The 26,935-nt window shown below is 40.4% G+C and overlaps 1 protein-coding gene across 1 annotated transcript in view; it reads left to right on the top strand.

Annotated features, from left to right (window-relative positions):
• The window catches only part of LOC111862823, a 244,110-nt gene extending 230,128 nt beyond the window's left edge, over window positions 1–13,982 (top strand). Inside the window, exons 2-6 of the mRNA XM_023848550.2 lie at window positions 846–1,093; window positions 2,158–4,016; window positions 10,328–10,399; window positions 10,890–11,099; window positions 13,468–13,982. Coding sequence (XP_023704318.1) covers window positions 846–1,093; window positions 2,158–4,016; window positions 10,328–10,399; window positions 10,890–11,099; window positions 13,468–13,509 — 2,431 coding nt within the window. The 3' untranslated portion in view covers window positions 13,510–13,982. The remainder of the gene's footprint in view (window positions 1–845; window positions 1,094–2,157; window positions 4,017–10,327; window positions 10,400–10,889; window positions 11,100–13,467) is intronic.
• The last annotated feature ends 12,953 nt before the right edge of the window (window positions 13,983–26,935 follow it).

Raw genomic sequence — 26,935 nt, 5'->3', positions numbered from 1 at the left:
GCTAATAGTGCAACCTTAAACTTTTTGGTTGAAGGTGAACTGGGATGTTTCCATTGCATTGAAGAATGTTTTGATTCGGGTTGATATGAGTAGTGATGCACCCACAATTCGTCCCCAGCAACAATCCTGTTATGCGTATCTTCCCCTTCAAACCATAAGACATGTTGCAAGACCCATTCAGTTAATTTTTTCCTCGATCCTTCAGTTGGGCACCCACCATGCGCACACTTTCCGAAACATCAAACAATCAGGCTTTATGCTGTATACTAAACCATGGGAACACACTAGTGCAGTTGCTGCACTGCCTATCGTTATCCTCCTGTCAGCTCGAATTAGCTCTTCAACCCGCTGCACAGTTGCTTCTGTCGCAATCTCAACAGGGCGACATGGTCGGGCATCATCTGCGAGTTTTGAACGTCCTTGAGAGAATTTTTCGACCCAGCTGTGAACCGCTTTACGCGACAAACACTTACTACCATAAACAGGAAACATTTCTTTATGAATATCTGTTGCATTGAGTCCTTCTGCCCATTAAAAATGCACAACAGGATGCTGATATTCAGTAGTATACGTCTCAAGCACTGAATCCACCTTCTAAACATGCGCATGCTCATCTGTTAGTTAGTCTGGCATGATGCTGGAACTGGGGTGCTACCTAGCGATACACACAAAAAGCTGTTATATCCATTAGAGCCGATTTACTTCAGTTTGTGACCCATTTACTAGCTATCCCTTATATATTTGAAAATAACAGCAATCCTGTGAACCATTATAAAGATTTTATATAGCTTGTTCTTGTCAGAGTCTTACAAACGACTTAACAGCTGCATGTATGTGTTTTGCAGCCTCAACAGAATGCATGTCATGGAGGAAGAGGGTAGCAAACCATCTGCAATCCTGGACAACCTGCCAAAGACGAATGGGTCCCCCACACCATGCCAGAACGCAGTTCCAACACTGGACAGTGAGAAAAAGGGTGCATGTGACGAGGAGGATGTGTCTGCAGCCACGAACAAGGATGACAGCCAACAGAAGCTGTTGGGGCCGTCAAAACATGTGGCAGAAGATGAGGAAATCCACAAAGATGGAGAAGGTACAGCCAAGCCATCGTATGTTATCATTTAGATTTCTACGATTCAGGCTTGTTAAACTTAACTAAGCCTGTGTATGGTCGGATACAAGCTGCATGGATAATATTCCTATGAAACTTACAGTCCACAGACCGTGTTCTTTTTGCTCCATTAAGAATCTTGACCAAATTTGGAACTGACTTCCTGCTGGCTTCCATTAAATGAATGTGGTTCGGTCTAGATAAATGACTGTAGACACATGAAGTAAAAATGTAGTAAAACCATAATCATTCTGGCATGTATGTGGTACTAAAAATACTATTATTAAACATTATGTACCCGTGAATTATGGTGGTGGTGAATAGTTTTGATGATTAATTTGGAAGCAGAAGGCCTAATTATATTGGATTTGAGGTTCTCATGGTGGTGACTATGAAAACTACATGTTCTGGGATGGTAAAATTCTACCAGGCTACACGGTGTCAAATTCTAGAAGAAAGTGGATCAGGCTGCATCGACCTCACATAAGTTTATTGTGGATTGTGGACTGGATTTGACTGGCTCAAGTTTGGGTCCAATGGCATGAATTTGTGAACACATTACAAACTTTTTGGCAGCTTAAAAAAATGAATTTCATGACTAGAGTTTAAGGAAGACTCTTTAGGCTTGTGTCTGTACTTGTGAGTAAACTCTTGTCCGACAGGTCTGTCCAACACATTTGTTCATGCACACAGAAATAAATACGAACAATTATTTGGTGAACATGGAAAATCTGAACATATTGTGACGTGGGTGGCACAACAGGAAAGAGTGGGGGTATGTGGTGTCACTCGCGAGATTTGATCCCAAATGTCACCACTGAACTTTAAAATAATAACAGTACAAGTGTCTGTCAGCATAGTGATGGTCACCTGAAGGCAAACTCCCAAAATACTGTGCATGCAAATATATCTTACATAGTTGGCAGTACCAGTATAATTGTAGTGTTATGAGTTTGCTGTTGTAACAAGCCTTTATAGGCAATGAGGAGAATTAGCAACAAGTCGAAATAAGATGTAAATTTTATGATACTTTGTGTTTATTGCAGGTTCAGATGCAGAGAACAAATCCTCTACGTCTGAAATCAAAGACGCCGAGACGGCTGACCAAGATGAGAAGGGAAATGAGGGTGATGATGTTCCTGAAGCAGAGAAGGTACCCACAGGAAGTGAGATTCCTAGCACCAAGAAAATTTCAGAGCATAATAAGCCACAACAAGATGATCTATGTAGTCTGCCGCCTTCTCCTGAAGATGAGGATGAAAACAGTGCCACCAGCAGCCCAGAAAGCCAAGGTGTAGTATCAAAGAGGAGTCAGAACACAAGGAGAAAACACATAAGTAGTGATAGTGACAGTGATACTCCAGCTATAGTGAAGAAGCTCAAGTTGTCCAGCAGGGAGTACGAGGAACGCGAACGCATGGTGAATGAGTATGTGGACAGTGCTTCGAGGACTGGCCTTGAAGAAATCCAGAAATACACAGAGAAATTGCAGCAGGAAATTCATACGCTGAATACACTTGCCCGTGCCAAGGAGCATGAATGGAACAACATAATTCGTCTCAAGAAAGTGAAAGAGGAAATGTACCTACGTCTGCAGCGGAAAAGGCAAGTGATTCTGCTCACCATGGGTAATGTGAGCAAGCCCAGTGACACCCTGGACTGGGACCTCTCATCTGACACAAGGTTTGGTGAATGCAGTGTTGGTATTGGTGGGATACCTTCTAGTGGGGATCCTGCCAGTATGAAAGCATCTTCAGCTAAAATGAATTCCAAAGAACAGAACACAGTGTCACAGTTCAGCTTGCAACCTCCACCAGTAGGTAGTGTGTCTGTTTTAAAGAGCAGCCAAAACCAGTTACCACTGATGATGGTACCAATTGTATCCTCTGGCCCAGGTGGTCTCACTGCATCTCTGTCAACATCTTCAGTTCCCTCTCAGTCCACTGCTCCAAGTGTTTCTTCAATTAAAGTTCCTGACTTGGGCAACAGAGACAAAACTGGTGGACGGATACACCGTCCAATATTGCCAAAGCCTACCACTGCTGTCATAGTACCTTCGGGAAACATTGGCACCAATGGCAGTAACAATGGACAGAACCCTGTCATAGGCGAAGGTCGGCAAGGGCCCATCCTAGATGTTAGGTCCATCATAGCAGATTATCGTTCTAGACATCCAGAAACTGTTCCTCGCCGTGGCCGCAGGCTCAAGAGTTCTCTGTCCCCAACACCAAACACGCAACAATTGACAGACAATCTTGTATCTTCTACTAGGGTGAGTGGTGGAGGAGGCATTCTTAGTATGGCTTCCTTGGCTCTAGGCTCAGGCTCCCAGATGCGGACAGGCCTAGTGGGTTCTGCATCTGAAATGGGAGACATCAGTTTCCTCCTGAATGCCATGGGAGAAGCATCTGCTAGGCAGGATACCTCTCGTCCATCCAGTGCTGACTCCTCGCGGAGTGGGGCCCCTTCTCATGCTACTCCTGAGCCAGGAAGCAATGCAAATTCTGGGGGTTCAAGTGGGGGAATCAGTTTTAAGGATGTGTTAGTGCAATTTGCAAAGTTAAGCCAAACAGAACAGCGTCACGAACCACTGCCAGCCACTACAACTGCTAGTAAACCTCCACCATACCCTGAGGTGACTCTGCATCCTGTGCTGGCACCACACTCTCCACCACATCAGTCCCCTTCATCGTCACTTCTACATGGAATCCTCACAAAGTCTAATAATGCGACACAGCACAGGGGAGACACCAGCATTAGTGCACGGCCAACGACCTTCTCACCAACATTAGCAAGGTTACTTACTGCTCCAGAGAGATTGCCCAGTGTTATCAGCACTAATGCCACAACCCTTCATGGAACAGCAGCGCATGTCTCCATAAGTGATCTGCTATCAACCTCAAAGGTAAGTTGTCTTATATTAGACTGCAGTAGAGTCTCATAAAACATTGAAGGTTCAACACAAAATACTACCTCTGGACTCTCTGTTTGGTCACTTCACTGCAGTTCCCTTCATTATAAACCAACTTCTTAGATTGAGTTGAGTGACATATCTGCAGAGTACAAAGCACTGAAGAACTTCAAGGAGATGAGAATATCAGTTTTTGTGGGTGTGATTTATTTTACGATGCTGTCAGTATTTCACAGTGTAAAGTTTTAAAAATAATGAAGTCCAAAGATTTTGGAAGGAAGTGACCATGACCAAATAAGGGTACTGTTGGCATACATGTTGAAGGACTGAGGAAAACCACAAAAATCCTCAGACAAGAAAACTGGTCTTCATTGGAACCAACAACTACTTCTTGAATACTAGAGCACTGCCACCATACCAGCCTGCTCAGTGAAATGAGATATCATCTATTCCACATATCTTAGAATAATCAACTGAGTAATTAAAATTGTTTCCTGTATGTGAACACATTATTAATAGCTATATAACTTCCTCAGTGGTACAGGGTCTTCATTGATCCCTTCACATGTGGCCAGGAATTCCATGTAAAGGAACTTGTCCACAAAGGCTTGCTACTGGACATTATCCTCAGCCCACCCAATTCACTTAACTACATTCAGAGCCTAAATCCCTGGCATCCATATTGCTTGTACTATTGGGAATTCAAAGAACTGCTTTGTTTATGGGGAATTACATGTACATAAATGTCTACCTTCCATGGAAGAGTCCTTCTTATACGTTTATTTAATAACAGTATCAGTTGCGTAGGCTATATATCTTCCGGTATCATTATCAGTGACTACTGAACTGGAAATGGGGTGGAAGGAATTGATTGTCGCCTGATTTGATGTATTATCCTGGCATCTGCCTGGAGGAACTGAGGAAAGTGACAAAAATCCTGTTGGCTCTTTCCCCAGGGATAATGCAAGTGGGCTGTGAAATTGACCACTCACCTCCATCTGGCACTGAGGATGTGAGTGTATGGAGCTATATATATCCACTCCCCTGTATGTTTACATGGTACTTAATTAAGCACAGGGACAACTTTATCTTGCACACGGTAGATATATTGATTATAGCAGATGTTCACCACCACACAGCATGATCTTTACAACACTCTAGTCCAAAGCATTCTGACATTTTAAAAATGAACATTTCCATAAATATGGAATATGAGATTATAATATTCCGGAACATACAATTTAGCTTATTTTGCATCTCAAACACACTTTTTCTTTGTGATACTGTCATGTTACATAAATACATATAGGTCACCAAAACACAGTAATTGCATGGACCTGATATTCTGTCCCCCATGGCTTTGAGTCTGCAAATAATACATTTGGGAGCTCTTTATCTGATATCTGTTTTACTTAAGATGGGAAGAGACTTGCTAAATAATTACGTGGCATTTCTTTCAGAAGTCAGTAGTTTACTATTCAAAGATATCTCAGATGTGAACCACTAGACAGCATGCACGCTAGTGACAAGCTTTGGACGGGACAGAACGCAGGCTGATGTGTGTGCACATGTGCTGTTCCATTGTTCAAAACAGTAGTGTGGTACTAGTAACAAACAGGATCAAAGAATGTGGAACAGGTGTCATTAGTATTTCAGTGGTAGGATAGAACACAAATTGGCAATGAGGATATAGATTGTGATTTGGAACTGTTTTGGACTGCGATAATTTTAATCTGAAGTAATAAGGTGTAGCATTCTGAACTAAAGTAGTTCAGAATGGGTTCTCATGAAATTTCATCTTCGTTAACAGTGAGAATTTATTTAATCAGCTGCTGAGGGATGTTACTGGAAGACATGTTAATGATCAAAGTCATATTAAAGCATGAATTAATGGCACTGTTTCATAAAAACATCCAATCCAGTGGTGACAGTATGAAATTGATATGCAGTCACACCAGAAACTCAAATTTATGAAAATTGGTCCCTTATCTCAAAATAGCCAATACAGAATTTTCACTATTGTTTGCTCAGAGTAAGCTTTCTGCAACAGACAGTGTGCAAGATACATGTATTGTTATGCAAAGAGGAACATGTCACTGTTATTAAGGCTGTATCAACCTTAATGCATGGACTTGATTACTAATACATTACAGCCATACTGAGAAAAAGTAAATTTAAGGTCAGTTACACACAGAGAATATGAGAAGATATCTTTGTATATGCTTTATATCATAGGTTAATGTACTTACTAATGTACAAGGCCAACCCCACTTGATACCAGTGCAATTAGCATGTACAGAGCTGAACAGTTTATTATAATTATGGTCATATGGTTCAAAACACAGTTTTAAACATTTGTATGGGTACACATAATCTAATTACACAGTAAATATAGCCCCAAAACAACGGTAGAATAAAAAAAAAACCGCAAATTTCAAGCCAAATGTTGAGCACGCATTGTATCGGAATGGAGCCATGGTCAGTAAAATACATGTAGAAGAAATGTCATTCATGAGAGAATTTGACTACGAATTAAATGTCAACTAATAAATAATGACTTATGATGTGTGAGACTCAAATTAAGGTAACCTAAAAATGTTGGCACTTGATGCAGAAGTAGATATGATATGCACACCTCCATCCCAGACTGCAGTGGATGACTGCATTGTGAGAGTGAGGTAGGAAGGGGACTGACTAAGAGCAAGTAACAGTATACTATATAAACAGAAGTCAGAGATCCAGCAGGCCTAACATTTTCTGTTATTGAGCATGCAGTAACTGACTGCGTTTGTACTCGAGTAGAGGGAAATTCTCAGGCAACTACTCTAATGTTTAGTCAGCTGTACACATAGATTACACTGTACATAGGAATATATGCCTGTGCCACGACAAAAGCCAAATGTACACATTACTGTCAAGATTATTTTGGGAAAGGAACAATTTACCCGGTATTTAACATGATGTCAGAGCGCAGGGTTCAGGGCAGTTTCTGGATTTGTTGTATTATAGAACTGGCAACATATTTATGGTATGGGATATAGAAAATTAAATGCACTGACATTTATTTTCCATTGTGGTAATAATTTGTTGGAGGTATGTGTATACCAGTGATAAAATTGTTTTTATGTTGTGAATAAACAGTGATGCAGTAACATATTTTCTTGGGATTTTTATACCTGTTCACTGTTTAACGATTGTTATTTCTCAAAAATGTATGAATAAATCATACACAAAGTAAAATGGACATCTCATTAAAGGCTATTTTAATTTGGAGCATTTTTAAATGTAATCAGTATTCATCAGACTATATAAAAACATTTAGATTTGATGATTACTCAGCCCAAATTTGTGGCAGAAGAATGAAATGGTCTCCGTGGGAATGGTTAACAGTGAACTTGTGAACTTGAGTATGAGCATGAGGGGTGGGCCATAAATTCGGCCCTTGCACCGTGACCTTTAATGATCTAGTGTGCTTCCCTTTTGGATTAACCCTTTATTAATCCTACATTTCAAATGCAGTGTAGGACTTTATTTATGGGGGCATCATAAAAGTCACTTGGTTCCATGAAGAAGTGACCCAGGTGGCGGAATCTTAAGTAAGCTATAGCCTCGCAATCACATAAGATGTGTGTGGCTGATTCGTCTTCTTGTAGGCACCTTTCACAGGTTGGGTTGTTTGTCAGTCCCAGTTTGAAAAGGTGCTCTTTTAGGTGGCAGTGTCCAGTAAGTAATCCTACCGCCCATCTTAACTGACCTCTGTTTAATTTTCATAGGCCCCTCAATTCTTTTGGCAGAGGGTCCTGATATAAATCCTTTTGCCTGTTTGAGTCCAGTCTTGGATTCCCAGTGTTTTTTTTATGATTTCTGTTAGTCCAGTCCCTGATCACTATCTTGGCAACTCCTACCGAGATGCCGCAATCTGGTTCAGGGCCTACGAATGGCTGTTCGTAGCTGTTCCCAGCAGTACTCTCCTACTGAGATGCCACAAGCTGATTCAGATGTTCAGATCCTATTCTTGCCAGCTGATCTGGGGTTTCATTCCCAGCAATACCCTCATGGCCTGGCACCCATATCAGTTGAACTCTGTTTTTTTGTTATGTCTGGCCAGTTGTGTGAGGGATTGGTGGCAGTCCCAGACCAGTTTTGAAATGATTTGGTGTGCACCAAAGGCTTTAATTGCAGCTTGACTATCTGATAGAATACACATATTCCTATTTTTATATTTTCTATCTAAATTCTGAATGGCGCATGCCTTAATGGCGCACACTTCTGCCTGGAATACTGTTTTGTATACTGACCAAGGCTGAAACTACGTTTCTGCCCTGTTCCATCACAATACAACCCAGGTCCAGTGCTTATATTTGTCTTGGAACCATCTGTATACCAGATTAGTCCCCCCTTTCTATTGGGTTGAAACCCCTCTTTCCATTCATTTCTATCAGGAAATATGATCCTGAAGGGTTTATCATAAACATGTTTCGGTATCATTTTATCACATCCCATCTGTAGGATGGGTTCTTTTTTCATGTCCTGAATCATGTATGCATGTCCTAAACCTTTGGGTTTAGGTCTCCATTGATCATTGCAATGCAATTTGTAATTTCCTAACTTGGCCTCTGCTTCCATCTGCAGATGCAGTGGGGGGAGTCCTAGTAGGATTTCCATTGCAGCTGTTTGAGCTGTTCTCATTGCTCCCGTAATTCCCAAGCAGGCTGTCCTTTGCACTGCGCTTAGTTCTGCCTGACTTGTTTTAAGTTGAACTCTAGGCCACCATATAGTGGCAGCATAGGGAATTATGGGTCTTACTGCAGCAGTGTATATCCAGTACACCACCTTTGCTTTCAGCCCCCAGGGTTTTCCAAATGTGCCTCTGCATATCCAGAAGGCCTTACAGGCCTCGTTAATAGCCTTGTCCAACTGTTTCTTCCATGTCAGTCCCTTGTCTAATGTTATTCAAAGGTACTTGACTTCACTGCATAGCTGAATCACTTGACTGAAGAGGATCAGTTCCTTAAGCCCCTTGATATCCCTCCTCCTAGTAAAGGGTATAATTACCATCTTGTTTGGATTGTTAGACAAGTTTGTTCTTTTGCATCACTGCTGAACTGTGTAACAGTGAACTTCATACTGGCTCATTTTAGTCCACTTTATGTTCTTATAACTGACATCTCTTGTGTCTAATATGAAATGAACTTCATGCACACACATTAACAAGGATTAACTGCTGAATTCCATTCCATTCACAACAAACCTAGTGGCTCATTACGCATTGTTTTAAAATGCATCAAAAATTAAATATGTAATGTAATTTAATTTTTTCAAGTTAGGTCGTGTTATAGGCATTTTAACTTGATTATAACTTGCAAACAGCTGCAGTTAAGCATGTGAAATTTGCTATAGTTATAAAGTAAAAACAAGTAATGTATAAAAGATACTGACTGTATTTGACATGTTGTAAAATACCACCATGACTGTCCACTCACTATCTTAATGTTTTCCCATAATTCACAGTTGCATATTATACATAATGGGCATGGGTGCCACTGGGAGGGGGGCAGGCCATGGCACCTCTGGACTCCTAGTTAGTTATTTAGAGAGGGTGGGTTTCCCCATGCACCGCGACCAGTTTGATCTATTGTGCTTCCCTCTATGATATTCTACCAGTCTCTATACCCTACCAATACTGGTGCTTACCATCAGTCCCGACCAAGCCAGCGAGTTCGGCCTCTACTGGCTTGGCAGTATCTGTAATGCTTCCCCCATCTATCAGAGGCGTTAGAGATTACTGTTGGGCGGGAAATATCCTTGAATTTGGCTCAGTGACCTCCTTAGGAGATATGAGGTTCTTTTATGTGCCGTAAAGCTATGACAAGGGACCCACGGCTTAAAGTCCCTCCCGGAGGACTTGTTCCCTGAATTTTTTTGCCCTTAAAAATTCCATGACCTCCGCCGGGTTTGAACCCGCGTACTACGAGTCATGAGGTGGGAACGTTACCTCTAGACTACAGAGGCCGCTTCTGGACCCCTAAAAATATATATATAAAAACTTGAAAAATAACAAAATATACCAAAAGATAATACCAAAATTGAAATTATACGGAAAAGTATTCTTCTATCCAGTACATTTCAAGTTGATCAGTAGGACTAGTTTTGAAGAGGTTAATGGTAAGTTCGCAAGCAGATTTCCTGCCCCCCCCCAGAAGATATCCCAATGGCACTGATATTAATAGGGCTATAGGAAATACACTACACTGCATGTATATACATGAGTGGCAACCTCATTTCTTATGCATTTTTCTTTCCAGACAAGAAATGAGATCACCATTACACCTGTGGCTGCTCAGCCAGTTAAAGCCAAAGAAGAAGTAGTGCTAGTGGTAAGGATATATGTTTTGTTCTCTCTGAAGCTAATAGCATGTGAAAAGGCAAGTGCTTAATGCTGGACACACATCTTACACGTTGAGGCTGTTAGATTGTGGATATGTGGATAGTGCATGTATATTGTGTTGCTGTGCTTTGTAATGGCATTGCTTTGAAGTTTGATTCAGGACACTTGAACATTATAATAAATTTCCCAGGTTCATGTTTGGTTTTACATATGAAATTCTAATCTATTATAAGTAATCTTCATTCCAGTTTAATTTCTAATTCAGTTCTTTCTTGTTTTTCCTTAGTTACTTCTAGAACATTTCATGTCCATTGGTTGGGTTTTGCTTCTGTTTCTCTTTATAATGGTCCATGTTAATAGTTCAAAAGACAACATAGTTTGTGGAATTATAAATTCACCAGAAGTTGCCTGTTTTGTACAGCTATGATTAGCTGCATATTGCTCTGTGAGAATCTGATATCTTAATGTTGATATTTCAGGAGGAAGAGCAGGAGGACAGCGCAGACCGCTTGGTGATTGACGAGTCTGGAGATGGTGATGGTAGGAGAAGTCAAGGAGAGAATGAGGACGATCAAGGTCCAGAAATGGCAGCTGAAGATGTACCAGAATGTCAGGGCTGCCATCAGAGAGCTGCTCAGTTTGTGTGTGCTGGATGTGGGAATCAGTGGTACTGCAGCCGTGACTGTCAGGTGGGTATTGCCCCTTGTGGAACTGCCTGTTGGTGAAGGTAAAGGTAAAGGCAAAGGTAAAGGTGTCCCTGTAATAGGCCATGAAAGCCCATAGTGGTGTGAGGGATTGAGGCTCCCACATCTTCTAGACAGTCGGCTCATAGATGGCAGTAAGGTTGTCAGCCTTACACACTGGCTGCCTTTTCACCCCCCTCACCCCAGGGAATTCCTGGTACTCATTTCTGTTAGAAGCTGAGTGGACCCCAAGGTCATAGTGTGGCTGGAAGGATTAGGTCAATTGAAAATCCAGTCACCTCGTTTAGATTCGATCCCACGACCTTCCGGCTTGTAGCATAGTGCCTCAACCAACTACGCTACTGCTTGCCTCCATTGTTGAAGGTAGTAGTTACTAACTCACTTGTACTGTAACCTAACTCCTCAGTTCCATTAACTGAAAAACTTCCCCCAGTATATGTATAATCATAAAACATTAACAATATGTATCTCCTTATGAGTAGTTTAATACATATGTTTGTTTCATCTGTCTCACAGTTTGCCAAGCATTTCTGCCCATGACTGTATACCAAAATTTTGTAAAGTGTTCCTGTATTCTCTCTTCAGGTCCAGCGTTTTGTATCCCTATAGGAGGTAGATGGAACTGGTTCATGACTGTGCCCAATGATGGGCTCTGTCTGGTATTAACACCATGAGAGAGTTCGCTATAAGTAATATGCAGTCATGGTTTCTGTGACTGCTGTTACACTCATGACTGTTTTATGAAGAAAGCAGTCTTCTGGGATTTTGCACCGTGTATATGTGGTGTTAACCGACGTTTCGGAGGAACGTATCGCCTCCATCTTCAGGGTAGAAGGAAAAATATAAGAAGCAGATTGCTTTTACCGGTTCTCACGGTCTCTTCGCTTGCGTATTTCTTATATTTTTCCTTCTACCCTGAAGATGGAGGCGATACGTTCCTCCGAAACGTCGGTTAACACCACATATACACGGTGCCAAATCCCAGAAGACTGCTTTCTTCATAGTCACCGCCGTGAAAGCCTCAAATCTTACATGACTGTTTTATTTCACATTTACTCAATATTGTATCTATCATCCTGTTGCATTAATATATCTTTCATACAAAATATAATTCCATCAATAATGCAACTATTTCTATCACTCCTTAGCACAACATGTTTCGGCCCCAAATGGCCATCATCAGGTGTCTCAGCTATGCCAAAACTGTTCACTGTATAGAATGTCCACTTTTTCGATAAATGATATAATGATACAAATTCCGTCTCAAGTGCAAACAATATATTTTGTGTCTTTGATCTTGTGCCCCTGCACTACATGTTTCGGCCTTAGACGGCCATCATCAGGTGTATAACACTCACGTCGCTGTCACACTACACCCAGCTCAAAATTTAACATTTAAAAACACGTAGTAAAGAATAGCAGCGGCACGCACACAGAAAGACCACACAAGATAACACCTATACAGTGTGGTAACAAGAACTAGCCGCTGCAGCACTTTAAACATAGGGCGAATAACCCTAACAATTTTAAAATTTTAAAATTTAGGAACGAATTTTAAAGGTTTTTAAAATTAGAACTAAAGATTTTATTATAGTGTTATTACAACAAAGTCAAAATTAACGTGTGTAAAATAAAATAAGCTACAAACCAGACAGTTATCAACGAAGTAGAAGTTGATAATAACAAGGAAAATGTTTGTAAATGTTAAATTTTGAGCTGGGTGCAGTGTGACAGCGACGTGAGTGTTATACACCTGATGATGGCCGTCTGAGGCCGAAACATGTAGTGTAGGGGAACAAGATCAAAGACACAAAATATATTGTTTGCACTTGAGATGGAATTTGTATCATTATATCATTTATCATATGGAGTGCAACAGGATGCTTAAATATAATATTGTCCACTTTTTCATCACATATAACTGAGATATTTCATGATCTGAAATATTGGATGTTATAATCGATACTTAGTTAACATAGGGGTATCTTCCGCTTGTCCAACAATATAGTTTGATATCCCTCTCTTTGAATTTTGATACTGTAGTGGCCTGGGTGTTCTCGTGTTGTTTTCTGGATGACGTACAAGCTAGGGGCAAAATGTTACCACAACAATGGGCTTAAGTACCAAACAAAGACACGTGTTTATTGCCTCTAGCAATTAAAATCTGATACATAGAGTTCCAGGTATTTTTTTCAAGAAAGAAAGGAATCTTGCTTTGAGTATAAGCACAAAGCTACTGAAATTAGGAAGCAGAATCACAGCAGTGCTCCTGGTTATTTTGACACTAATTCAAGTAGAGTATTAATGAATAGTCTGAAAACTATCTAATCCACTGTTTCCCTTTGTCCTGTAGGTGTCAGCGTGGGATGAGCATTCTGAGGTGTGTTCTGGTTGATCTCAAGTGAGAGAAGATTAGCTTCAAAATTTGTGCCAAGTCAGAGGGGTGTTTATACCTTCCAACCCAAAGTTCAAATTTCTACCACCTGTTCAGTATGTGACGCTGATACATATCTTCCGAATTACTTTGTGTGGTCGTTGTTTGTTTTGTCTAGCCTTCTCCCCATCGTTTCATTTTCATAAAAGTAAATAAATCCTTGTATATTTTTATTGCCAAATACTGCATTTCATTTATGACCGGGTCAGTATCAAAAACTTTGTTACCAGAATGATTATGGGTATAAGTCGATGTGAAGACATTTTTAAGATTGCTTAAGTTAATTAGAAACTGTGCTGTGATATTAATGTTGTTGCTGACTTCTATGTTTGCTACAAAGGATGTCTTGTCAGATAACTCTGAAAGAGTTACCTATTTCTTTCTTGTACCACAAGTATTGTAACATTAAAACTCAGAAGGAATGTAATGTCAAACTGATTTGTCACACCTTATTTTCCTTCCTGTATTTAACATATTCAATTCTGAAATTAAATATTTATATGTCTTCAAGTTCTCATGGTGGTAAAAAAACGGAAGTAAAAGTAAAGGTATCCCTGTAACAGGCCGTGGAGGCCCATAGGGTTGTGAGATGTTGAGGTTCCCATATTTTCTAGACAATCAGCTCATAGATAGCAGTAAGGTTGCCAGCCTTATGCACCGGCTGCTCTTTACCCCCAAGAATATTCCTGGTACTCATTTCTGTTAGAGGCTGAGTCAACCCCAGGGACATAATGCGGCTGGAAGGATTAGGTAAATTGAAAAAATCCACCTCATTGGGATTCGATCCCACAACCTTCCGGCTTGTAGCATAGTGCCTCAACCAACTACACTACCATGTGCCCCCGTTCTCATGGTGGTGACTGTTTCAATTAAGCATCTGTTTTGCTATTTATATTTCATGCATAGACAAGCTGTAACTTTTCAGCAGTTTATGTTTGTGTCCTTGAGTTCATTATTTCCATTCTGTGCAATGTCGAAATCAATTGACAATGAAACCTAAATTTTCTACTTTTTAAGGGACCGCCTAAAATAAGTGTAAAATCGAGGGAAGTGTAAAGTCTGGGGACTGAGAATGATATAACATAAAGAAAATTGGGGTTTCTTTATACCGTAACTTTTGAAGATTTAAAAAAATACATGTTTGAACACTTAACTTTGTATATGGAGATGCAAATATGGTTCTTGGTTTCTTTTATGGTTCTTTATCAACTGCTGTTTTTATGTGGCTAAAATGAGATGATTACTATTAATGGAAGGGATGAGGAAGACAGTGGTCATAGTTTATTTCAAGGTATTGTTTCAGCATTGACAGCCAGATAGACTGGTAATTATGGTACATGCCTAGTTAAAATTATATCCCTAACCATTCAGTAAGAGTCTTTTGTTTCTTTTTTTCTTGAGCTCTCAGTCTGTATGATTCATTCTCAACTTTGTTGCACATTAAAATAATATTGTTCTTGGCAGCCAATTGACGTGTACTTTCTGACTGCTTCCAGTACTTTCAGTGCATCCAAGAATGTTGCTTCATGTTTTGGAAGTTCTCTTTTTTCTTCTGGCCTAGTCAAATATTGATCCCACACCTGGTCGCTACTCTAGGTCAGTGTTTCTCAACTATTGGGCCACGGCATACCAGGCACTCATAGAGAAAAGAATTTACAGGGTCACAGTCTGACAGAGGTTGAGGACCACTGCTCTGGGTTACACAAACCTTAAGAGCAGTGTCATATGTCCTGTAGTCCTCAAACCGCACTCCAGGAGGTTGTGAACTGTGCCAGTCATCTTCATCCACACTGTTATCATTACTGCTGACATGATCAATTGAGAAACCACACTTCACAAAGGAGTTCTTTATTGTAGTGCGTGTTACCAATCTCCAGGCTTCTGGTGTGAAGTGCATTGCAGACAGCACATCCAGCTTCATCTGTGTAACATCTTGGAGCAGTCCCTCATCTGTCATGGATGATTCCCAAATCTAAAGGCTGTGACAGGCTGGAAGAAATATCACTTTGATGTTGCTGAGAAACTGGGTGCATAGCACAATGATCAATGGGAAGTAGGATTTTGCGATTTTAGCACCCAGTTTTCTATTTAACTGTGAGGTAATTTTGGTAGTTACCTAAGAATTTGTATTAGCTTCATATTTTGTATGCAGTCTCTTGACATCCTTGAACAATGTGAACTTTTATATTCTCCAGTTACAAGAGGTGACAATTTATAACTACCATCAGCAGTTCGATAACCTGCTGTTTGGATTTTATACCACCACAGCAAAAATCTCCTTGAAAAGTGAAGGTTTGGCTAGGTTGGAAAATGAAAAGTAGACCTGTAATATGTATATTACAGAGTTCATAACCTTCAGTTTTTGCAATAGTCAATAACTGTTCCAGTCTTCTGCCATTTCTGGGTATACACACCTGCTCTCACATGATACAGCTCTGTAAACAGTGTTATGTCTCCTCTTAAATCTGACAATCCATCCATTGGAAGCCGAAAAGTTGGCTACTCCCAGACGAGAAGCAGTATGCCATGCCTTCTCCTTCGGAGGGAGGTTCTATCTATGGAAGCATTACTCTCATGTGCTTGCTTGAACCATGCAGCAAATGCAGATTCTAGTTTCTCCAGTGGCAAATGTTTCAGTGATTTCTGCTGCTTCGAGAAAGGTCGATGCTGGACATGACCTTTTTAACTTTCTTCGTGCTTCTTCACAGCAATGTTTAGCATGGGCACTGAAAGTCTCCACGTATCAACAGTTACATAATCCAGTCTGAAATAAAATTCCTTGAAATATTCATATTTCCTATAACAATTTTTACAACAATTTCTGTTCCTGAAACATGGCAAAAATTCATGCCTTGCCTTTCCAAATACCTTTATCATCTGTTACACTTTCTTTCTGTGGTCATGTAGAGGATGAATTCATGACTTAGTTTGAGTCACAGAAATGTTTCACTGTCATTTCATACAACTGCAGACTGAAAAATAAAAAAGGTGGGAACAGTGTCAATCTTTGTGCACACAGGTGAATCCTTGAAGGCCCTGTGAGATTCCTGTATTCATCTCTCTCTTACATTTCAGTTCTCTGTTCTGACCGATTCCAGTAGAGGGCAGTTCCATCCAGAACAGACTGTTGTGCCATGTTGCCTATAATCAAGACTGGCACTGAAAGGTTGTCTCACTTCTGCTGGTTATAACTGATGCTGCTGATGAAAGGATTAATTTCCAGTAGTACGTAAATTTTCCTCTACACCAGATGTAGTGGTTACACCATCCTAATTAGGTCAGCAGTGTCAAAACAGGAGACAGGGTACACAATGTGAAGGTGAGGGTCACAACAAGACAAGAAAAGCCATAAAGAGAAATAGAAAGAAAGGGATGCATTTTACCCTTTGTACTGTCCTGCCCCTGAAATTTGTCTCAGTTAAGTAAGGCAAACTTATAGAAAATGAAGATCATATTGGCTTCTTCTTCTTCTTCTTCTTCTTTTTTTGGGGGGGGGGTCAAATTCCAGGCATTCTTTCAAGCACTCAGACCACTACTGGGTCCATTGTGCTTCTCTTACTCTTGTTCAGGCCCTTCAAGGAGCCTTAACCATAATGGCAAAGCTCAAGTTCTGCTACTATCCATGGGCTCTAACAATCCAGAGTGAAAAACTTTTGTTTATGCCCTTTCAGAACTGGGCATGGACAAAGTGTATGCTTCTCTTGATCACTGATAGTGGGGTACCCCTGTCACCCTAAGTCATTCACCCAAGGGGACAGCAGAGGACCCACCACTGGTCTCAGCTGGGCCTGCAGTGAAACTTCTGGCTGAGCCCTCAGTTTCCTTGAGAAGAGTCTTCGTCTTCCTGGACTGCTACTTCTGCTGGCCAATCTGTTCCATCTTCTTGATGGTCAGGCTGCCAGACCCCATCAAGAGACCTGTTTCAGCCTCACTCCTGGTGGACCTTCACCAGTGCCCCTGAGAATATTTAGAAGCTGCTTCTCAGCAGCAGAAGACCCAGTAACTGAGCTCTCTGATACAGGAGTGTACTCTTGAAGTACTAATGGTGAGGCATCTGCAGCCACCATTTGTTGGGAACACCAGGGACAGCAGAGCCCCTGCCACTGATGCCAGCTGGCCCCACAACCAACTTCCAGCCAAGACCTCAAGCTTCTGTGAAGAGTGACTCTTTTCCTTGCTTGCTTCTCGCTAGCCAGTCCAGTTCTTAATAGGTTACTAGCCCCCATCAAGAAACATTTTCTGTTCTTATTCTCATCGGCTCTCACTAGAGACTGAGAAATTTTGGCTACTTGTCTGCAGCAGCAGAAGACACAGAATCAGAGCCCTTCAATGCAAGGAGTGAACATCCTCCAGACTACTAATGGCAGGGTGTCTTTAGCTGTTGTCTGTTGATACTGCCAAGGCCAGCAGAGCTCCCACCATGGTCAAGCTGCAGCAACAATAGACCACTAACAGAGCCCTCACTTTCCTTCGGAAGAGCAACCTCCTCTCCAGCTCACTTCTTCTGATAGTCTGTCTGAATTTTCTTCTTGATGGTCAGGTTGCCGTCCTCCATCAAGAGACCAGTTTCATTCTCAGCTTCAGTGCATCTTTCATCAGAGAAATGGGTTTTAACCGTTTCTCCTCAGCAGTAGATAACACAAACAATGCAGGGGAGAAGCCTCCTTCCAGGACCATCAATGGTGGGGTATCCCCAGTCACCCTGTCGTTTACTGTCAGAGCAGAGTTCCAACCGCCACTGGTCATGGCACTGCCTGCAAATGAGTTCCAGTCAAGCTCTCAGCTCCCTTGAAGAAAGTACTTACTGGTCTGCCTTGTCTGCTAGCTTGTCCAGTTCATTTTCTCGATGGTCAGATTACCCTTCTTTCAGTTTCATCCTCAGTAGTCCCCTCACCATAGCCCCTGAGGAATTCTGACTGATTCCAAAGACAGCAGAAGATCCAGCAATTACGCTTATAATTGCAGAGATGGAATTCTTCTCTTTCGGACTGCTGATGACAGGATACCTCCAACCACACTCAGAAATGAAGACTACAATTCATTCATTCCTCACTTTGCTTAATTCAGTTGAGATCCTGAAAGCGTAGATTACTGAGTAACATGTGGTGAGTTTTATAATTTAGTATGACACTGTAATTCATACAAGTGGCTTGTCATATAAAATATGTTATCAATTAATTGCTGTAACTTCCTCTAAAACATATGTCATTTTTGAGTATGTGGCATGAACACAATGATCACATGAGCTTTCAAGGAAAGTGGTAGCCTGATTTGTTGAAAGGTTTTGTAATGCCATTCTGTGTTCCTGTTTTACTAAAATTAAATTTCATCACCAAGAACAACTTACAAATAATACACTTCTCTTGTTCATTTCTTCAGGTTGATGTTGCTTTCACAGTAAATACTGCTCCATGCAATGAATACAAATGAATACACGTTTCCAGTTCATACATTATTGTTTGATTAATGGGTTTAAAGTCAACTCAACTATTTTAGTTATTCCTAGCTGTCAAAACATTAGATAAATCAAAACCCAGCCTAGAAAACTGAACTTGATATAATTTAATTCGTGCCATTTCCTGTATATATTATAGCATTCTGCCAGACGACAGAAAGCAGGTTACACAATGTGATGATGAATGATCCAACCTATACTGCTTCAGATTACCAATAACACCTGAGTCTGTGGCTTGGATTGCATGCCTGTAACAGTTTCAGGTGTTGTTAAAACAGATGTCTTGATAATACCATGGTTCACAGGTTGCAAGACCATTGTGCTGTTAGAAGGTAAAATCGTTACCTCAGCATTATGATGACTAAATTGAAGTGTTTCAAGGTTATGGCTGGGGCAGACCATGCATATTCAGCAAATGTTTACCTTTGTATTTGCATTATGTATAAGGAAATCTGCACTGGACAGGGTTACTATACTGTCATGTGTCTGTCCTAAGCCAAACAGCGTTTTCTTTGTATTTTACCCTCTTACTTCCACAAGGCTGCGCCATAGCTCAAGCGCTTAGTCACTTGCTTCCCACCGCGGTGGCCCGGGTTCGATCGCGGGTCTGGTCAAGTGGGATTTGTGGTGGACAAAGTGGCGTTGGGGCAGGTTTTCTCCGAGTACTTTGGTTTCCCCTGCCAGTCTTCATTCCACCAGTTGCTCCACAATCACCCTCACCTATCATCTGGGGCTGGTACAATAGGCCAGAAGTGACAATAGTGCAAGGGACTTAGTCCCACTCCACTAGCAACAAAAAAAAAAAAATACTTCCACAAGGCAATGGTAAGATGTTTCTTTCATGGAAGAAAGCTGTTTAAAAATAAGTGTAACTGTATGAACTGGGTTCAAATCCAGGTGGGTTATGTTCATAACAGGAATTCGGAACAGTTCTGAGGCCCTGTAATCATGAATGTGTGTTTTCCATATTTCCCTGGAACATGATCCTACAGTAGCAATCCTAGATATGACCAATTAAGGCAGAAACTTTTAAGTGACAGGTTTCAGTTTGCTGAGGTTGGATAAAACTGTATCTCCATTCAGCATGGCAGAGCATTCAAATCAAAATTGCTTAGTCAGTAAGGAGTAGGGAAAGCTGTAAAACCCGTTATGTCCTGTATATTACCAAACATATATTTAATTTTGTGCACTGGGAAATATTACTTGTTAACTGCTTAATTTTTGGATTAAGTCCCCATAGTTTGGTTTACAAGTCCCAAGAGAGCTTACATGTTAATAAACCAATGGGAAATCAGAGGTTTAGATTATGAAGTTTACAGGTGTTCCACATGAGAAAGATATTCAGATGCCACAGAAACTAAAACAGTTTATAATTATCTGTTCTGGAAAAGATTCACGTTACATTACTTCTGCAGAGAAAATTTTAAAGTAGAATTTGGCCACACAACTTAAATCAGTTAATTACAGTAAAAGGTAAAGTTGTCCCTGTGCTTAACTAATTAAGCACTATGCCATGAAGGTATAGGAGGGAGTAGATGTATAGATCCACATTTTCTTGACCTTGGCACTAGCTTGAGGTGAGTGATCAGCTTCATGCTCCGGCCGCTTTACCCCCAAGGAAAGAGCCCCTGGTACCCATTGGATAGGAGGTTGGGTGGACTCCAGATGTGATTAATATGGAGACTTGGGGTGGGGGGTCACCCTCAGGTGAAGTGCATGCCCCATCCAGAAACCTTAGAAATTGTAAATAAGAGTAACATGCTCATAACAGGCAACATGGAAGCACACTTTCTTATTCTAGTATCAAAATTCCCTTCCCGTTTGTAACAGAATTTTTTTACAAGTGCACACTCAAACTATAGAGTTGGAAGCCCCTTTTTTCAAGTAGGCCAACTGATAAATGTAAGCTCACTGCACAGAAGTACTGTCTAGAAAACTCACTGTATATCACATCTATTGGGAATGGAATTAAATAAAAGTGAAGAAAATTATGTAAGACTAGAAAAATAGAGTGAACATATGGATAAAAGGACCACTAGCGATTCAGTAATTAATGATTTAATTGAAATTCTTAAACTGAATAATGACCTTTCCTACTCAGTGTTTATTGAAGCTGTTACAGTTCTTCAGGTTTAATACACAACCAAGACTGAAATCTATGTTAATGTTACACATACAAGATTTTGACAAAATAGCAGGAATCTTTCCTAACAAAAATAGTGCCAGTGATTGTTCTTATCTTCTGTAAAATATTCATGCCCAAGGATTTTGTATATAGAAGTTGAAGTGCAACACTTAACAGAATCCTGAACCAGTTTCGGCCACTTCACCTCATCCGAAACTTATTACCATGACTTTCAGCCCACCACTATGTTGCCATTTAATTCTTTCTGTAATAGTTTCATGTTCCAAGATTAATAATGCACATATTTTCTAACAGGCAAGTGAGAGACAGGAAATGTGTGTGACTTTTAGTCAGTAAACATGAATAGATGTGTGTGAGTAGAAGGAAGTATAATATTATAATCGATATTTAAAGTATATGGTAAGAGGGTGTGGACTGTATTTATGTGACCTAGGGTAAGGGATCAGTATCAGATCTTGTAAGCATCATAATAATATTAAAGTTCTGTAAAAGGCAGGGCATTTATGCAGTAGCTGAACGACTACTGGCTTCTCAAGAGGGGTTCTGCCCTGTAGAGGTAGCTGTACCCATTGGATATAAGGCTGGGTGGTCTCCAGAACTGGTCGGGGCACACTGGTTCCGTAAAGTAACCCAAGGTTTCTGACTGTGGTGTATAACAATCCTTTTGACTCATTTAGGATATTGTCCGCTATCTCAGTTTTTCTCAGCCCACAGTGTTTCGGAAACTGGTTATGTTTCCTGTTTTATCAGGTGAACCAGAACGATCTTACAAAACCCTGTGGTTTGAAAAAAATATATACAATGGTCAACGTCCGGAATATAAATAAAAACAACCTGTAGTCATTAAGTCATCACTAACTAATCTATTCAGGATCATTTATAAACTGAAAAATGGTTTAATGAACTGGTCGCTTTCGGCTTCTTCAGTTTCATTGGTCTCAAAAAACAAATGATGCCTATCTCACACGATGCAAGTCATTGCATTGCGCCAAACTTTTTATACATAATGAACACTTCTACCGAGAGATGGCATGGGAGTGTCATTTCGCCGGATAACGTCATAGCCAGGCCGTAATTCAGAATAGAAGTAGGGGGGGCACCCCCCTCTGGATTAAAAATGTCAAATTTTAAAACAACAGGCAATTATACCAAATATTAATGCTAGAATTAAAAGTATTTTAAAATATCTTATATCCTGACTGCTCTGGGGCTAGCAGTAAAAACAGTCTTACACGGGTTTAACGTAAATGTATAAGCAAATTTTCCGACTGCCCACCCTCTGGTTGGGAAACTGGCTGCTCCCCCTCTCCCCAGAAGAATTCTTGAAGGAGCCCATCCATGCTGCTAAAGGATCATGCAAATTATCTAGAATTCTGTCACAGAATCGTCTTACCGCCTTATTTATGCTTTCTCGTTAATAGCAAAAACGACAACAGGAAGAGAAAAATGTAGTGCAGAAGTGTTGTCAAGTACTTACTGGGGAAGTTCAAAATGTTCATTAGCGTCCAAATACGATATACAAAGCGGAAGAACAGAACTGGTGTGGTCTGCTGCAAAGATCAACTATGTAATGCTGCTTAGGGAAATAATCGGGAACCATAGGAAACACGCAAACGCACTCTGCAGAATGGCAGAGTTTTAGTATGTTAAAGCAGGTCTACACATAGAGCCGCTGGGCATGAAATGGTTAAGTAACCATAAGAACGGTGAGGTTGACTTTCTGGGGCGCTAGGAGATGCGTTCTATTTCTGCACGACATTCGTGTCCTCCGTAGGTAACACAGTACATAATAAGTCGCGCGGACACCAGCTGGACGGTATGGTAACTACAACACCTACCGTTGCCTGTCTAAAACTTCTTTGAAGACGTCTTATTCAGATTCATTATTACGTAAAGAGATTCGTAACTATCTGGTGATGATGCAACCTCAAAGACGTCTCACACACCGAGTAATGAGCTGTGTACAGAAATATTATATTTTAGTGTCATATGGTGTATGTCCGAAATTTCTTTCCTTTGTTCCGTCACCGCAATGAGAAATATGGATATGCCATACATTCGTCGTTTTTTTACAACACGCTTCGGCTCATTAAGCCATCATCAGGCATCTGACTTGTTTACATTTACCTGTATCGGTCTGCTAGTATTCCTACATTGGCCAGTGTTTGCCTACAGGAATGCTGGTTTAGCAATGGGTAATGGCGTTATATATATATATATATAAAGGTACGTTCATATTTAAGATTATACATTAAAATGCGAAATCGTTAAAATTAAAAAAAAAACTATAAAAAGTTTTATCTGGGTGTAGTAGTTGTATGTAGCTCTTCTACCGGTGTATTTCTTTGGGGTTCATCCCTGCCTTGTACTGATGTAGTGTGTGTTTGTTGGCATGTAGGTATGTGACTGCTTTTATCTTCCTGCTTTTGTTCCTTGTATTTGGGGGAAGTGGTGTGTCTTGTACACGTATGTGATGGTTGTGAATCTTAAAGGTGAATAGAAAGCTATCCCTGTAACAGGCCTTGGAGGCCCATAAGATTGTGAGACGTCGAGGCTCCCACATTTTCTAAACAGTCGGCTCACGGATGGCGGTGAGGTTGTCAGCCTTATGCGCCGGCCGCCCTTTATCCCCAGGAATATTCCTGGTGCTCATTTCTGTTAGAGGCTAAGTCGACCCTAGGGCCATAGTGCGGCTTGAAGGATTAGGTCAATCGAAAAATGCAATGGCCTCATCGGGATTAGAACCCACGACCTTCCGGCTTGTAGCATAGTGCATCAACCAACTACGCTACTGCGTGCCCCGCTACGAATATATGGTGTATCCTTACTTCTTATTGTGGTGGCGGAACACAACAAAGAGCTGTGTAACTATTACAGTATTAGACGTGTCTCTTACCTCGTCTCTATAGCATCAAATGACTGGACGAAAGTTAATAAAAAAAGGAAGCGATCGTGGCCTAATTTACGGCATAACTGACATATTCGTGGAGGGAATGAGTAGAACGACGAAACACCTGACTCAGGACGGTCGACGCCTGGCTGAGATTTGAATCCCGAATACGAATAAGAAGCATTATCGCTTGAGCCAACTTCTTCCGTTAAAATTCTTGTGAAATGCAAATACTTCATGCAAGTTTTATCAAAATGTATCTAAGGACTTGAAAGATATATGTATATATAAGATCATTCAGATTCTTAAGGTTAGGTGGCACAGGTATCCCTGTAACAGGACTTGGAGGCCCATAGGGTGAGATGTTGAGATTCCAACGTTTTCTAGATAATCGGCTCATAGATGGCCGCAAGGTTGTCAGCCCTACGCGCCGGCCGCCCTTTACCTCCCCGAATATTCCTGGTACTCATTTCTGTTAGAGGCTGAGTCGCCCACAGGGCCATAGCGCGGCAAGAAGGATTAGGTAAATTGAAAAAATTCAATGACCTCATCGTGATTTGATCCCGCGACCTTCCGGCTTGTAGCATAGTGACTCAACCAACTACGCTACCGCGTGCCCCCTAATAATTACAGTCGGAAAATTTTAACGGATGACCACATTTTGGAGATCCAGTTATAGATGGAATGATACTATTAACGTGGATTTTAAAGAAACTACCGTTATGTTATGTGGGTGTTGATCGAATTCGACTTCCTCAGGATACGGATCGGCAGAGATGAGCTATCGTGTAGTTTTTTGAATTACTGCTGTTCCAATTAACGGTATGGTAACGGCGACTTTAATCAATGATGCACAATCATTTTCTTTCAATTGGCCTACTTACCAAACTGCCCTTTATCTGCCGGCCATACAGTGTACACTTTATTAAGAATATTATTTGTGGGAACACTGAACTGCTCTTACAGAGAAAGGGCGAAAGAATAGGATTCTTGAAATTCTGCTGTGTAAGAAATTGTACTATAAAAATAAAAAATAATGTAAAAATGTTTTGTAAATAAAAAAACCGGGCCAACGTCTGCAATAATGTTTTTCATCGAGGTGTCTGTTGCCGCCGAAGGAACGTTTCAATTTTTGCAGTCGACTCTGAGTTTGCAGTTCAAGAGACAAGCTGTGTGCTCAGTGTGTTGTACCTGTGAGCTGTGATCTTCTGAATACGATTTCCTTCAGATTGTTAATTTTGTTATTAAATAAACGTTGAAAAAAAAGCGCTTGCAGCATACTTATTAAAGTGCTGAGCTATGATGTAGTAGTTATGAACGGTGTTTTTTTTACATGAAATTGTTTGCCTAAAAAATCATGGCTAAGAAAAGTAAAACGAAGAATTGGAAGTTAGAGGAAGAGACCAGAGCACTTCATGAGCACTGGATAGAGAAATATTGTTTTGTTGAGACTAAAGGCAGCATCATGTCATAATCTGCGACAGAAGGCAGTTGTTCGTGCAGGCTTGCTCAGAAAAACTTACATTTGTGAACAAGCTTTCTCATCTATGAAACTAAACAAATATACTCAACGAAACGGGGCAAACAGATGAAAATCTCATGTGAATCCTTTGCCTGACCACAACAGGCATCACCACACCTGACTTGAAACATTTGGCATAAGCAGTGATGAGTCTACAGTCACGTAAGTAAGGTGTTACTTTTTAATTACTTATAAATATTTTGATTTTTAATTATTAAACTGTATTCAAATATTTTCTCCACAGAAGCAGTTGCAGTGTTCTAACTATATTTATAATAATAAATAAAATCCCAGTTACTTTTCACAAATGGTACATTAAGCAGTCTGTATATAAAAGGCAGGATTTAGGTGCATTTCATAAATTCCCTGAATATATTTAATAGGAAATTTCAATGCCAAAGTAGGGAAGATATTTTAAAACCAACAACTGGGAATGAGAGTTTACACAAAATCAGTAATGATAATGCAGTTAGAGTAGTAAACTTTGCCACATCCAAAAATCTGTCAAAAGTATAATGTTTCCACATTGTAACATTAATAAATTTCCTGTGACATATCCTAATGGGAAGACTCACAATCAAATTAACCATATTTTTATAAATAGGAGGTGGCATTCAAGTGTACTTGATATCTGATATTTAGGGCAGCAAATTGTGATACTGACCACTGTCTGCTGGTGGCAAACATTACGGAGAGTCTGGCAGTGAGTAAGCAAACAAAGTACAGAGTTCATATGGAGAGGTTCAGTCTAAAGGAATTAAACAAGGTAGAGGGTAACGAGCAGTATCGTGATGAAATCTCAAATAGGTTCGCAGCTTTGTAAAACTCAGATACTGACATGGATATTAATAGGGCTTTGTGACTATGAGATACAGTATCAAAATTTCAGCCAAAGAGAGTCTAGGTTATTATGAATTGAAGTAGTATAAACCACGTTTTGACAATGGTTGCTCAGAATTATTAGATCAAAGGAGACAAGCCAAATTGTGGTGGTTACAGGATCCAAGCGAAATAAATGGGGATAATCTGAACAATATAAGGCGTGGAGCCAGCAGGAATTTCAGGGGGAAAAAAAGAGGGAATATCTGAAAGACAAAATTAATGAGCTTGCAACAAGAACATTAGAGACCTATATAGAGGAATAAATTAATTTAAGAGGGGTTCCCAACCTAGCAGTAACTTAGTGAATGATGAGAATGGTTATCTGCTTGCAGATTCCCACAGTATTTTGAATAGGTGGAGGAACTACTTCTCTCAGTTATTGAATGTATATAGGTCAGTGATGTTGGGTAGATATAAATCCACAGAGCTGAGCCATTAGTACCTGATCCTAGCCCTTTTGAGGTTGAAAGTGCTATTGCAAAATTGAAATGG

The sequence above is a fragment of the Cryptotermes secundus genome, unplaced genomic scaffold, assembly GCF_002891405.2.
Source record: "Cryptotermes secundus unplaced genomic scaffold, Csec_1.0 scaffold1105, whole genome shotgun sequence".
NCBI classification, from domain to species: domain Eukaryota; kingdom Metazoa; phylum Arthropoda; class Insecta; order Blattodea; family Kalotermitidae; genus Cryptotermes; species Cryptotermes secundus.
The sequence above is the reverse complement of the archived record's forward strand: the minus strand, read 5'-3'. Positions and strand labels throughout refer to the sequence as shown.